The sequence below is a fragment of the Phyllostomus hastatus genome, unplaced genomic scaffold, assembly GCF_019186645.2.
Source record: "Phyllostomus hastatus isolate PE091 unplaced genomic scaffold, TTU_PhHast_1.1 phas_contig_1, whole genome shotgun sequence".
NCBI lineage: Eukaryota > Metazoa > Chordata > Mammalia > Chiroptera > Phyllostomidae > Phyllostomus > Phyllostomus hastatus.
In genome coordinates, this window is record NW_025333498.1 from 21289260 (window position 1) to 21304360 (window position 15101).

The 15101-nt window shown below is 37.6% G+C and overlaps 1 protein-coding gene across 1 annotated transcript; it reads right to left on the reverse strand.

The window, feature by feature from the left end:
• Window positions 1-6892: 6892 nt before the first annotated feature.
• Window positions 6893-13794, reverse strand: G6PC2 (glucose-6-phosphatase catalytic subunit 2). Its single transcript, XM_045842648.1, has 5 exons — window positions 13528-13794; window positions 12817-12926; window positions 11063-11174; window positions 8778-8893; window positions 6893-7994 (listed from the first exon to the last, which is right to left on the reverse strand). Exons 1-5 carry the CDS (start codon window positions 13743-13745, stop codon window positions 7483-7485), a joined length of 1068 nt encoding a protein of 355 aa, XP_045698604.1. The 5' UTR covers window positions 13746-13794; the 3' UTR covers window positions 6893-7482.
• Between the last annotated feature and the right edge of the window lie 1307 nt (window positions 13795-15101).

The following is a 15101-nucleotide window of genomic DNA, read 5'->3' on the forward strand; positions in this document are numbered from 1 at the left end:
GCTCCAGTCTGGGCTGCCTACCTCCAGAAAAAGACACCTCTCACTTGTTTAAGCCCCAAAGTCATTTTTTTATAGCCATTGTTGTTAATTTTAGATTAACACAATCTTAATGGATACAGTTAGATTTTTATTAAGAAAAATACTGAAACATAAGTATAAAGAAAATAATATAATGTTGAAGTATTGATGTGTTCTTAAATGACTTTAAAATATGACTTTACATCTAGAGGTTTCCCAAAAATATTGATTAAAGGAAGGAATATTAATTTTTTCAAATGTCACTGCTATAAAAGAAAATTTAACTGGATAGAAGTCCTCAAAACTCATTCTAGTGGTTTCCCAGAAACATGTCACATATCCTGCTTTGTTATGCTTTAAGTGAGGGAGGCTTTAACTTAAGGGCTTGGTGTTTTGTAATTATGCTTTCTCATCCTGTCATTTGATAAAGTTAATGTTAGACAAGGGATGATCCCAACTCCATTGGCAGGTTATAGCCAGAGTTTAAAGGAAAGTGATTCAAGAAGAGAATGAATTTGAAATAGGGCAGGTTAAAAGCAATGGGGAATAATGTTACCAGCTAACTTGTACTGAGGATAGCCTCAGTTCAACTCTTCCAAGCCCATAGGCCAGAGACAGCCTGGTGTATAGCCACAGCAGTAGCAAATATGCCTGGAACCTTTGGGGATCTCCCCAAAGGAAAGAAAGGCCTAGATTGAAGTCATCCCTTGCATATCTAAAACTTAAATGATTTTAATAAGTGTTTGTCCAGTGGGTGGGTAGGGGGATTAGAGAGAAAAGAAAAACATGGGCAAAAGGGACTCTTTCTGAGCCTGAGAAGATCTTAAATGCTATTTGGAACTGGATCTCTAATTTTCATTTAGCATAGTCATCTTCAAAAATCTTGGCAACATATAATATGATGTTACCATTATGCTGCATTCAAAGAAGCACACAACATCCATGAAGAATTAAAAAATAAATTTTATGTCTTTGAGAGATCCATAATTAGTCCATAACAAACTTACAAAAATTATATTTTAAATTTCTAGTCACTTTCTCCTCCCATAGAGCAAACTTTTCCTTCTCTTTTTCTCACTCAGCAAGTTATTACATATAGCACCTTAGTATCTCTCCCAGCAAGAAGACTTTCCTCTTTTGAATGTTAAGAAAGGGGAGCTGGTAATTTAATTACGAGATCTCTTTTGTAAGATGTCTCCATGCATGCCTTTCTATAGCTATAAAATTCAGACTCATATAGGAATAGAATGTTTTGAAGACTGAAATGTATTATAAAAATCTAAAATTGTTTATTACAAAGCAAATTACAAAATGTATTCTTTAGAAGTTATAGCCTATTGCATGTAAGTAAATTTTAATATGCTCTGGCTTTTCTTCCAATTTCATTGAATGAGATCCTTAGATTTGTAGAATGTCAGAGCTAGAATAAATCTTCCATTCTAAGCCCCTGACTTGAGAAATTGGTCAACTGAACTCACCAGTGTTAAATGGCCTCCCAGCACCCCAGTGCTTAGATGCAGAGAGAGACTAGAACCCAGGTCTGATGACTGCAGTCCAGAAAGCTTGCTTCCAAACTTCGTGAAGTCTTCTGTACATCTATCTGTCTTTGAATTTGCTTGCACCTGCCCCCTTGTGTTCTGATGCTCTTTGGAATCCATGCAGGGACCAGTGGCACCACCTCTTGATTGGTCAGCTTGAGCAGGGCATCAACATCCCAATGCTGAAAGAATAAGATGCACGATAAAATTTCACAAACTCAGGCAGAGACATTTACTTTTCCTTTGTTAAGTCAATGCAATCTTCCTATAAAAAGACAGCAGGGACTCTATATCCCTAGGGACTCTAGCAGGGAATTTCCTTCATTCAAAAAATTGTTAAAAGGCAGAATTTGAAATGATTCTACAGAAAAAGAGTTCTCGAGGTTTGGATGCTTTTAATGCAAAATTGTGAAGTTTGAGGGCAAGGGTCTTGAAAGACAGTAATGGGTGAATGCAATGTCCACCTTTAGAAAACTCCTGCCATTAATGACAGGATGTGAGGAAGGAGAACAATCTGGCCAATACTATTCATAAAACACAGGCTGAGTCCAGGAAAAAGTGAATTCTTTGAGCAGAACTTAAAGTGTGGTTGGCCCAATTGATATGCAAGGGTAAGGAAGAAGCTCTTAATTAGTTCTGGATTTCTTTCCCAGACATGCCCATGGCCTGCTCCTCCTACAGAGTATGCAGATCATCCCAGGGAAGCGGTTTCTGCTCTCCCTTGGGCCAGCACTGGAAATGGGTAAGGTGCTGCCAGAGCAAATTCTCCCCTAGGCAGCCCCCAAACTGTGCCACGAAGCCGACTAAGCAGGACTTCAGCTGCCACCCTCCCCTCATTATCTTCCCTGGTCCTAGCTGCTCCTTCAGAAGATACTGCTCTTTGGGGAACTATCACAGTTTTTTTGAACCAAAAGACAGACTCTTTTGAGAAATGACATGGCAAAATGTCAGGAAAGAAAGAAAAGATTATAAGAAAGTTTAAAATTCAAAACAAAATAATTAATTGGCTTTAGGCGAACCTTTATAACCTCAATCTTTGAATTTTCTTCCTCCTTGGGAACAAGTGCTTCTGTGCTGCCAACAGAAATGAGATGTGATTTCTTCTAAGTCATTACTGTGATCTCCGTCACAAAAGAGCAAAGGCAGTAATTAGTACACCACATCAAACCAGCCTCGAATTTGGCAAAAACTGTGTTTGTCCTTTGCAGAGCTAAAATAAAGCACTTCTAATTCTTAGAACGTTCCCACAACTTGCTGTCATTTGGCAGAAGTTTCTGGAGTTGTTACTTCTGATAGATCTTTCTTGCTGTTAATATTTTTAAAACAAAAACCAAAATACAATCTTTAAAAAAATTAACAAGTAGCACTACATGACCTTTAGTGTGAGATCACCATTAGAAAGCATTAAATGTAAGGGGACAGGGCAAAAATTAGAGATATCTTGTTAGTTTCTTGGCCACACTGAGGTCCAGGTATTCTCCAGAAAGCTGCTGGGAATTTCCAGAGTGACTAGGACAGTTGGTCAATGAGGGCAAAATCCTCTAGTGAAGCTGGACACTAGTAACTCTTTTTCGAACAGTTTCTCAGTAACCACAGAAGTACTGGTGCCCATCTAAGATACAGGTGTGGTAGACCCACCCGAGCAGAACAGCTTTGTTAGAAGGTCATCCAGCCATCTAGAATGTGATCATAAATGTTGGGTCACACTTCACCCAGTTTTGTGGCCCTGTGAGAGCTTCCAGGATGTGGTGCAAGGAAGGGTACCCAGACTTCCTGATTGGAGGCAACAGAGCTAAGATCCTAGGAGACCAAGGCTGCTGGAGCCCACAGGACAGAGGAAGAGAGAAGGGAGCTGCACAGAGAGATCCGCGATCTATAGAGGGTCTCCCTAAAACACACAGCTGCGTTCACTGCTAACTTTTTATAGTCACTTTAATCCTTCAGCCCCAGAAATGTTGAGTGTCAGATACCACACAAGTTAAATGTTTCTTGTGAATGTGTAATGATCACAACAGAATTTACCCATCATCACTATTGTTTCATCTGGAAAATAACATCTGTGTACTAATCTAAAGATCCCTGGGCTGAGGTAAGATATTTTATCCACGTTCTGCCAACAAATCAATTTCTTCATATAAAAATAAAGCAGATAATACTGATCCATGTTGTCTCACATGAATGTGGTCTAGGTGACAATATTTTTTAAAACATGTTTTTTTTTTCCCCTCAGAGAAAAGAAAGCACTGTGTGACTTAATCTGTGCCATCACTATCCATCTTAGCAGCCACTAAATACACATGGCTACTTAAATTTAAATTAATTAAAAGTAAATAAGATTTTATTTTTTATTGAATTTATTGGGGTGACATTGGCTAATAAAACCATGCAGGTTTCAAGTGTACAGCTTGACGAATCACCTGTGTAAAATTTTAAAAGGCGATTCCTCAGTTGCATTTGCTGTCTTTCAGGAGCCCAATAGCCACATGTGGCAATTGACTACCGTTTTGAATGGCCCGGATATAGAATGCTGCCATCAGTGTAAAAAAAAGTCCTATTAAAAAGTGCGGGAATATGTAGTTTTAATATACTCAAGAAACAAATCACATCTTAAAACCATGTTTTGTTTTGTTTACCTTCTCTTATACCAAGGTTTTTATGTGTATCTATCGATTTGATCTTGGATTTATTTGCAGATTTTGAATAAGAATAAAACATTTAGAGATATAACTTTGAGCTTCAAGGGCATTTTACAATAATTTTTTAAAAGATTTATTTATTTATTTTTAGAGAGAGTGGAAGTGAGGGAGAGAAACATCAATGTGAGAGGGAAACATCAACTGGTTGCCTCTCACACACCCCCAAATGGGTACGTGGCCCACAACCCAGGCATGTGCTGGGACTGGGAATTGAACCAGTGACCTTCCAGTTTGTGAGACAATGCTCGACCCACTGAGCCACACCAGTCAGGGCAATATCTCATAATAATTTTTAATCACCCATCTGATATACTGAAATTGATCCAAAGAAGGCATCAATTTAACTTTCTAAAACAGATGTCCAATCACTAGGTTGTCAAAGGAAAGAGATTTGTCACTCTTCGTGATAGCTAGTTTCAGCAATAATAAATTCTTTTACATTTCTTTTTAAATATATGTTTGATTGGACAGTTTCTCAAGTCACTTGTCTAGATTTTTTTAATCCTGAAAGCTCATAATGTTAATATTTTTCTTGTGCAAAATGTAGACATTTTGAATATACTGGTACGTATGTAGTAACAGCAAGTCAAATGAGCTAAATTCCACTTACTTTTGGCAAATAAATTGGAAGCTGAAGAGTCTTTCCCATCGTTATTAAAAGTAGACATTTTCTCCAAGGCTGTGAGGAGCTGTTCCCCTTGCTGCCTAAGCAGTTTCAACTGCAGAAGCCCTTTGCCACCACATGGATTCCTTCAGGAGACCAACTAGAGTAAAAAGGGAGACCTCATTACGTGGGACTCCAGGGCTTGATGGCAGATAGGAGTAGCATTGTTGGGGATTAATTATAGAAAATGAACCCACACCTTATAGTGTTCCCCTTCTGAGGATCACGTATCATCCAACAGTGCCCACTGTGGGGGCCTGAACACAACTGAGAGGGGATTTATGATGGGGTCACTCAGTACAGCGGAACTCCTTGGCTATTGATGCCCCAGCTTCCTCAGGCCTTGGTAGGAGCAGGCTGAGACTGTATTGGGATGGAAGACTTTTCTTTTTTTTTTTTAAAGATTTATTTATTTATTTTTAGAGAGGGAAGGGAGGAAGAAAGAGAGAGAGAGAAACATCAATGTGCGGTTGCTGGGGGCCACGGCCTGCAACCCAGGCATGTGCCCTGGCTGGGAACTGAACCTGCGATACTTTGGTTTGCAACCCACGCTCAATCGACTGAGCTATGCAAGCCAGGGTGGAATGGAAGACTTTTCACTGTTACCATTATTAATGCCAACTGAAACTTTGAGGAAGAGCTCTTGGACAGGAATGAGATTTCTGACAAATGCGGAAGAGTGAGTGATAAGGCAAATGCATCATGAAGTGTGAAAGGATTGAAGTGAAGACCTCAGGTCACCCCAACTGGAAGGCTTGAACCAATGAACAAGAGTCACACATTAAGAATCATTCTTCTCTCTTTCACCCTAAATGTCTCACCAACATGAGACAAATTTCATTTTTAAGATAATGTTTCTTTAGTACAACATAGGAGTTATAGTCAATAATATTGTAATAACTATGTATGGTGCCAGGTGAGGACTTTGTAAAGTATATGATTGTCTAACCAGTATGCTGTACTTCTGAAACTAATACAAAGTAATAGTGAATGTAAAGTGTAATTGAAAAAATAAATTAAAAAATATAATATTTCTTCATACCTCAGCTTTTTGCTTAGTAATCAGCCAATCACTAAAATCAAGTTCAGTTACCATTTAAAGAGAAATCTATTAAGTGTGTTTTGTAAAAGCAACAGAATATATTCTGTAAATATACCTAGAAATGGACCAATAATTACTTTGAGTTTTGGAGTTTTTGTTATCTTCAACTAATGCCTTGTCAAATAGCACTCACTTGAACTGTTATGTTTTCATAACATATGAGTTATTTAATATCATCATCTAAAATAAACTATGTATTAATGTCCTTGAAAAGAATTACATGAAGCATTATGGTAAATCACAGGTCACTACGATATGTACTTAATTAAAATATACTTAATTGAAATAACAGAGTTATCAACTTAAAGTCCAGAATTACTAGGACAAATGAGGAAAAAAACTTACTAAGAAATTCTTAGTATAATATTAATATTCCATCAATACTAATTTTCTAAAGTAAGCTATAGATTTTAATCACAGTTCAGTACACACAGAAGTTAACCCAGCTAAGAGATGTAAGCATTTAATAGTTTCACAGGTTGGAGCATGACTTTGAGGAAAGTCATGCACTTGATTTCTTCAGTTTCGAAAAATTGGCTCCTAAAGAAAAAGTACAAGGATGTCTTAGTAAAGAGATAAGCCTTTTGGGGCTAAATAATGTTCTAAGCAGAGTATCTTCAGCAGCGTTTATAGAAATATTAGAAATTACTACTATAAAACAGAGGCCAGGAGTTGTGCAGAGGTTCAAGTCCACAGTAGCCTGGCCTGTTTCCTTTCCCCTGGCTATGTCCATATCTAGAGCCATCACCTGGCCCCTCGAGGCCCTGCATGCAAGGTGTACCTCCAACAGCGTGTGACATTTTTATGTCAATGTTGCAAAAATAGCTGATTTATATAGTAATTGTCATAGACTCTACATAAAATCTTACAAATTAGCTCTTGAAAATGAAGAAACAAAACATAGTTTAATGGAAATACATGTCAGAAGACTTGGTTCTAGTCCCTGTTCTGGCGGTGGTGTGATAACAGCCATTTCTTTTATCTGAATGAGCCTCCATTTCCTTATCTGAAAAGGGAGGCAGTTAGATTTGGCTGCCACTAAAATGTCCACAAGAGTCAGAAGCATCTGAAGACGATAAAAGCATCAGAGACTGAGGACCCTGTTGGGATGCTGGAGACTGTGATAAATGGGTGGTGCCTGCGTCCTGTCGGGGACATTCGGGGACAGTTGATTGTCTCCAGGTGGGAATGCAGGCCCTCTAATTGCCATATCATCAGATTTTTTAAGAAAATATAGAAATTCAGATTTTTGTTTTTAAATGTTGACAGGTAACTTGAGACAGAGAGAGAGAGACCACTGTGAGAGCTAAACTAAACACATGTAAGGGTGGGATGGGGCCTGTGGCTGCCATTGTGCGCCCTCCGAGGGGAATGCCCCAGTCTCTCCCTGCTCTGTGGCTCTCTTGGGGGGTGATGGAACTGGAGGGTCCTCCTGACACCACAAAGCACTAATTCTGCATAATTCTAATTAATCTTCTTTTCACTTGGTTTCATTAGCATATGAATACAGTAGGGAATCAGAGCAACCACAGTCAGTGGGATGGATGCACTTTTACAAAAAGACAGCATATAAAATAAATGCTCTTCATGAGTGGGGATCTTGATGAAATGGTAGAGCTGTAGTGTGGTCAACGAGGCCATGACACAGAGCAGCCGGAAGCTCAGCTTGTAGCCATTTTCCCCTCGGCAGCTCCTGAGGAACATCTCTGAGTTGATTGCAAAGCCCAGTCCAAAGAGGACCCCGAGGTTTCTCACAAGTCCAGCAAAAGGTGTGGTGTCAATGTGGATCCAGTCGGGGTTGGCACACCACTTCTTGGCTATGGGCACAGACCAGAGCAGGTCAATGTCAAGCAGTCTGAGAAGCAGGTAAAAACCAAGTGCGAACAGGAAGAGGAAGAGGTTGGTCTTCAAGTATGTGCTCAGGCTGGCTGTATGGATGCCTGGAGTGTGTTCAAAGGCCTCTGCCACGAGCATGCCTGGAGATTAGAAAGAGAAACTGAAGGTGACTATGTACCCTTGAGCCCCAGGGAATCACTCCTCCCTGCACTAAAGAATTTAGCCATAGTTCTCAATGATAAAGGGCTTTAGACACCTAGGCTACATCTATCTTCCAAATCTTTCTTAAAACAGTAACTAAACACACACACGCCCAGTGGTCTTTCCACCATCCACATTAGGACAGGGTGATCTTTCAGGAACCCATGGCACTGAGTCAACCTACTTTATAGGCCGAGTGCTGATCTAGGTGCTTGCAATTAATATTTCAGTTGCCACAGCAATTAACTTAGCCTTTGAAAAGCATTTGGGGCTGAATGGCAGAAACTCAATCATGGTGAATGTTGCTTCAGGAATACAAAGAAGCTGTTAAGTGAAGTTCCCAGTCATGTAATAATCACTTCAGGTGTTTCAGAGAGTGGCGTGTTGTGTGGGTTGGAAGGCCATTAAGTCCCCCAAATCAAGACACAAGCAGGTTGTCTGAAAGGTGGTTTGGGAGTTGGACTTAGCTCTAGCCACACTTCAGAGAAGCCCATCTCACTGAGAGGTCAATGTTTATAGGGTGAAGTGAGACTGTGCCATTGTGCACAGGGAGGATTTCAGAGGTGCTGAACCATTTAAGCTCCCAGGGTAGCATTAAATATCAGTGGCTTAACAGAATTATCTAGGATGGAGAACTGATTACCAGGAAGAATCTGAGGACATAAAACAAATGACTCTACAGCTTTCAAATGACACGACCTAAGGTAAGTGATCATATTTACCACCAATCACTCCGAGAATAACTTGATGAGGAAAATGTGTTGCTATGAATACTCTGGAGATGCAGACACTGATTTGAATCAACCAAAAAAGACTCCAAAGAAATGACCAGGTCAGTCTACGATGGAAGAATAGATATGCGTGTAAAAAGCAAAGAAATTATATCACTCATAAAATTGGTGGGGTGGTGGTGACAGCAGATGACCTTTGTTAGAGGAATCGTCTCACATAACATCATGATTCTAGGGTCTTTTTCTTTTTTCTTTTCCCAAAATGTTGTTCCCACGTGCTCCATAAGATTTGAATAGTTTTAACCGAGGTTTCTCCATTTAGGAATGCGTTTATAAGTGCTATATCCTGATATCTTTTTTTAAAAGACTTTATTTATTTATTTTTAGAGAGGGAAGGGAGGGAGAAAGAGAGAGAGAGAGAAACATCAATGTGTGGTTGTTGGGGGTCATGGTCTGCAACCCAGGCATGTACCTTAACTGGGAATCGAACCTGCGACACTTTGGTTCGCAGCCTGCGCTCAATCCACTGAGCTACGCCAGCCAGGGCTATATCCTGATATCTTAATAAATACTATAAAGGGAAGCAAATTTGACATCCTAATAATTATTTTAATGGAGTAGGGGGAATTCAAGTTTGGTGAATTACTAATATCAGAATGATCAAGAATGAATTATACATATTTTTACTCTTTGTTACATGTGCTTCCTCTTCTTACTCTCAACCTTTCTATTGCTGAAGAAAGCTCACTGGAGAAGCAGCTGTCACTCAGATGACTAGTACGTCAGCATTTTATCAAGGGCGTAAAGTTTTCATTGGGTTTAAAGAATTGGTTGTTGAGATAGAGAAAATAAGGAAAAAGGGAATTGGCCTATAGGTTATATACTTTGGATTAGAAACAAGATACAAAAACTTATAAAAATATTAAAATCCAAACAATGCTCATCATTTTAATTAAAAAGAGAATAAGCAATATTGAACTTTAAGAATTTGAGGAGGTTCCTGATAATCAGACAAAACTTTGCTTATTGAAAAACTAAGGAACAGAGAGAAATGAGACTTCCAAAGAAGAAGTAAGCAGGGGTTAACCATATGGAAGAAAAAATAAGGATTTGGTATTATTAAGGTAAGGAGTAGGCACTAAACAAATTATGATAGATGAAGGAATTTTGCATTTATAAGCATTGAAAAAGAGGACAATTTTTTAGAAGAAACATATTTTCCCACATTTGGATATTGGAAGAAGAAATAAACTACAAGGTGAGGCTTATCTAGATTCCTACATTGAGAAATAGTCTATGGATAGAAAATGCTAATTTTTAAAAATTACAACTTTCCACTGTTGTTGTTTTGGATGATGAATACATTAAGGCATAGCATAGAGTCACAGCCTCATTAGAATAAACTTTAAATATGCCCAGATTCTTCTGGTCATTTCTTTCTTATATTACCCAATACTATTCTAAAATGTGGATTATATGATGAACCTTGGAAATTTTTTATTTAAAAGAACTTTTATATAATGGTATATGTTGTCATATTTTTAAAAACCAATTAACAGACATATCTTATCCTAGGTATCCTGATAATTTATGATTAAACTGGTTGGTGTTCAGAACTGTTTTAATGATAAATTATTCCAGGAAAGAAGAGAAGGAAACAGCTTAATTCCTACAAAAATTTTGAGTAATCTTACATTAAAATTCTAGGCCTTTCTAAATACTAAAAATCTACTAACATGAAATGTATTAACTTTCAAATTTAAGTTTGCCTGTAGAATGCTTTTGATTAAAATGTGTGCAACATCCTTAAAGCTGGAATATATGTTACTGATGTCAAAAACACTGGCTAGTCAAAAAGAGAAGAAAACTTGTACTGAATTAAAGGATTCGTTCAAGGGGAATGATGATTTTCAAAGTTTCTAGTTAATCTGAAAGCAAGAGAATGTGCATGCAAAATTATTTCCTTATATAATTTTAGATGACTTATTTATGAGATACTAAAGTGGTTATTATATTATGGAAACCCAAAGGCATATTTAGCAAATCATTAACCAATTAAACATTTCCAATCCTATAATGAGGCAATAGCTGTGAGTTAATTAGGACATTATCTTAAAGCGAAATATTAATTTTCTATTCATTTGCTATTTTGGTTGTGATAGAACAGAATGAGCATATTTTAACAACTAAAAGTATACTAAAGTGAATTTTTTAAAACACCTTATATGTTCAAAACTGTTGTATTCCATTGCTACAGACACTGGAGCAAAGCTGACCTGTGCAGAGTGGCAGATGACTTATCTATGTGACTGACACTGTGGCTCAGGGCAGCCGTCACCATGACATACCAGACGCACGATGAGCCCATTGCATGACCAGATGGACTTCCTGCAAAAGCAAAATTGTCGATCCATTTGGAAGGTAGTTAACAGAGCACCAACATCAGAAATGGACAGTATAATAGCATATTAGCCATGAAAATTACAAACAACTCAGAAAAATAAAACAGGGCACAAGCTGTATGTAATGTTTAGACATAGGTAGACATAAAGAAAATTGAGCCAAACGGAGCCTGAAAACACTACTTCAGAATTTTTTTCCAGATTTTTCAAGTTTATCAGATTCCAGAAATTAAAATGTTCAAGGCTAATTAAGAACTCAAGGTATTGTGCCCAACTCTGCCATATCTCTGCTCATTGTTAACATGTAATTGTTTTGAATTGATGATAAAAATAAAGTATTCATATTGGATCTTAAACCAGTTTATTTTCCTTGGGCTGTAAGGTCAAACGTCTAAAGGATATCACGCCTGCATGTGATTTACCAACTGACTGCTACCACTACGCCTATCTTGAGATGGGTGCTTCATGGAAGTTTTTGTTAGGTAATGGAAGAGAATCTGCAAAGGGGGCATCGATATTGGCAGAAGAAGCCTGCAGAGAGGTAATCTTTCTACTCCTAGCTGTCTTTCCCATGAAGCTTGATTTTTTTAAATCAGTTTACTTTGATAGAACACACGCTGGAAAGTGCTGAGATAAAACAAAGTAGCATTGCAATTGTTTAAAAAGTTATCCTTTCATTCACCATACATCTGTCCATCCATCCATCCATCCATCCATCCATCCATCCATCCATCCATATTACATTGATTTCACAAAGATAGAATACATACCATCCCCAACCTGATGGAACACAGTCTACTGTAGAAGCCAGATATATAAAGAATTAATTATGGTAATACACCAGAACTTACACATACATTATATTCAGGGTTAGTTTCAATGAATGTCAAATACAAATTTTCTGCTATGTAACAAACTATGGTGAGTTATAATATAACACAGTCTTGTAAATTAAACCAATGTCATGTATTTCCTTTATATATATATATAAACCTTTTTATAGTCTTAATGTCAACTTCCATGGTAAAGGTTTTATACTCATGTAGAGTCTTACTTATAACAAAAAAGGAAGTGGCCCAAGAAGTCTACTTACACACTATATCTACAAGGGAAAAAAATAAGTTTTAGAGAAATCACTCTAAGATCAGAGATATCTTTACTGGCAAAAGTAATACTGAGAAGTCCTTACCTTTCTTACTAAAAAATGTCCATTTTTTGCTCATTCATGAGATTTTTCAGAAGACCTATAATAACTGTGAAAGTTGCTCAGCAGTAGATAAATCAGCATTTCTAGGATTTTAAAATAGTTATTTGGCAATTCGTCTTAGCTAACTTTCTTGTTTGTTTTATTATCAAACCATTTCATTCTTCCAAAAAATAAATGCCAAATATAAAATTATGTAAGGAGTATTTTAACTTATCCTTTTACAAATAACACAGTGAAATCTGATTGCTCATAAAACTCCTTTCTGATTAGCAATTTTCATGCTTATGAACTTTCAGCATCCTCACTCATGACATTTTCTTTAAAACCCTATAGGGTATCATACACTTATTAAATAATAATCATACACAGTGACTCTCTGTTGGAATATCTTTAGTAATTGGAGGTTGCTGCAATTGCTTACCTGGGCCTGTTTCGCATGTCGTGGGAAACTGTTCAAGGCATGGACTTGAGTGATTTGGATAGATCTGAGTTTCTTGGACCCACCAGTAAGGCCGGTCACCAAATAATATCCTGTATTTGAAGAAATATAAATATGCAGATATATTTAAATACACAACTACTACTTACTTGGAGACAAGCTGTTTTTTCTTGCAAAAGTGATTTGGAGGGATGAGGGGGAAAACTCATAATTAAGAAACTGAAAGAACTTGGGTTCTGGTCTATCTCTCATTATAGAGGATGACATAGTCATTTGGGTTTCAGCATCCTAGTTTTCAATAAAAACAGGGATGTATTTTCCTGACAGACGGAGTCCTGTGGGTGCTTTGGGTGCTTAGACTGGGAATGTCAAAGTGGCCCCTGGCATCATCAATCTGTTCAGTATGGTGCGGCTCATTTAACTAACTTCTTGGCTAATCACAGTATAAGTGTTACAGGGCTTGGGAATTTATTTATAAATTAGTATACATTTGTATATAAATGTACACTTGTACGTAAGTATACATTTCTATGGTTTTTGTAAGTTCTATTTATGAATCTGTGTTTCAAGTTAACTGGTATATTTGAAAGATTTTCCAAGTAAAACTACACATATCTAAAGTGCGACCATTAAGCCAAACCTACAAATTTAAGAATAAGCTTTAGGAAAAACGAAACAAAACAGAAGTCTTACCATTTAAAAATAAGATTGAACCAATCCCCAACGACTGCTACCCATATCATCTTGGTTCCAACTGTCTGATTAAGTTGAAACCAAAGAGGAAAATAAATAGAAAAGATATTCCGAGGGTCTCCAACATTGGACATAAAACTTAGAAAATTGTAGTAAGCTCGGTAGTCCTTCTGCAAATGCTGAATAATGAGCACTCCATTCCTATGAAGGAAATCCATCTTAAAAGAGAGGCAGTTCTAAACATAGAGCAGTTGGAGCTGAAGTGCTCTGAGTCCCACCATTTTTATATGCCACCCTTGTGGCGTGTCCAGCCATTACTGCAGCATGTGATGCTGACCATCTGTGGAAAGGGCACATGGGCCCTGGTCTGCTGAAAAGCTCATTTGTTTGTGATTTTAATTGGAGCTGAAGAGGTAGAGTGCATGCTGATCTGGAACAAGTCAAGGGGAAATTTGTGTAGGGATACAATGAATTTCTTATGCAACTTCCCTTTTGTGTGAACAGTTGGATTGTGTTTGCTTGAAATTTTTTGCACAGTTCATTTCCTTCAAGGGCAGAGACATTAGCAATTTTTATGCTTGGCTAGAAGACTAGGCAAATAATTACTGTATGTCAAATAGCCCTTAAAGCCATGCATTTTAATTTAAAATAGACTGTGGCTCTTTGACTATTTTATTGGGTTTTTGAGGAAAACAGATGAATAAACATCTGGGCATGAAAAATTATGTGATACAACAGATTCTTTTCTGATTGCAGACCTTTAAATTAAAATGTTTTTATTTTTCTTTATTAGCAAAGAGAATGATATATATGTCACAGAGAAGGAAATAAATGCAATAAATGAAATCTGGAAGGAAATGTGTTGCCTTTTAATTACAAGGCAAGAAAGAAGAGATGGAAGTCACTTTGCTAATAGAAGTATGTTAGGACTGAGTCATATTACTGTGGGCTAGAGAATACAGTTGAAAGCATTGAGGAGTGCTTGTGTGAAAGACAGGAATATACTTCAAAAAACTTTGGACTAATCAGAGGATGGTTTGTTGGCAATAGAGTTTTCAGTAGAATTGTGTGGGACACACCAGAGCCAACATGCAGATTGGAAATAAACAAAAGGGCAACTCAGAGAGAACCAGGGATCCAAGTCAGAAGTGAGATGCTGGATGTAGAGAGCCCAATTACTTCTGTGCTGATTCCTGTGAAAGCAGTTTAGCCCCACCAGGTGGCAGAGGGTGGAGGTAGGTAACTGTACTTATCTTCCCATTCAGATTGTTGTCTTTGCTAATCACAGCCTCTTTGACTAGGAACCACCTTCACAGACTATAAATATCAACTTGAACTTCTGCAGTCCTGCCCCACCAGTGAGCAGCACCATCATACCTTCCCACACTCTGTTGATTCTCCTAGAAGAAACACTTTGATTAACCACTAAATTCTTTAGTGTGATTTTTTAAAAGACTTTATTTAGTTTTACAGTGATGGGAAGGGAGGGAGAAAAAGAGGTAGAAAAACATCAATGTATGAAACATACAGTGATCAGTTGCCTCTCACATACCCCCAAATGGGGACCTGGCCCA

Excerpts from the sequence above, each read along its gene's own strand:
- G6PC2 (XM_045842648.1), bottom strand. The coding sequence starts at position 13,745 with ATGGATTTCCTTCATAGGAATGGAGTGCTCATTATTCAGCATTTGCAG. Across the intron at positions 12,927-13,527 it reads TTCAATCTTATTTTTAAATG|GATATTATTTGGTGACCGGC; the intron begins GTAAGACTTCTG and ends CTTCAAATACAG. Across the intron at positions 7,995-8,777 it reads TATTCTCGGAGTGATTGGTG|GCATGCTCGTGGCAGAGGCC; the intron begins GTAAATATGATC and ends TCTAATCTCCAG.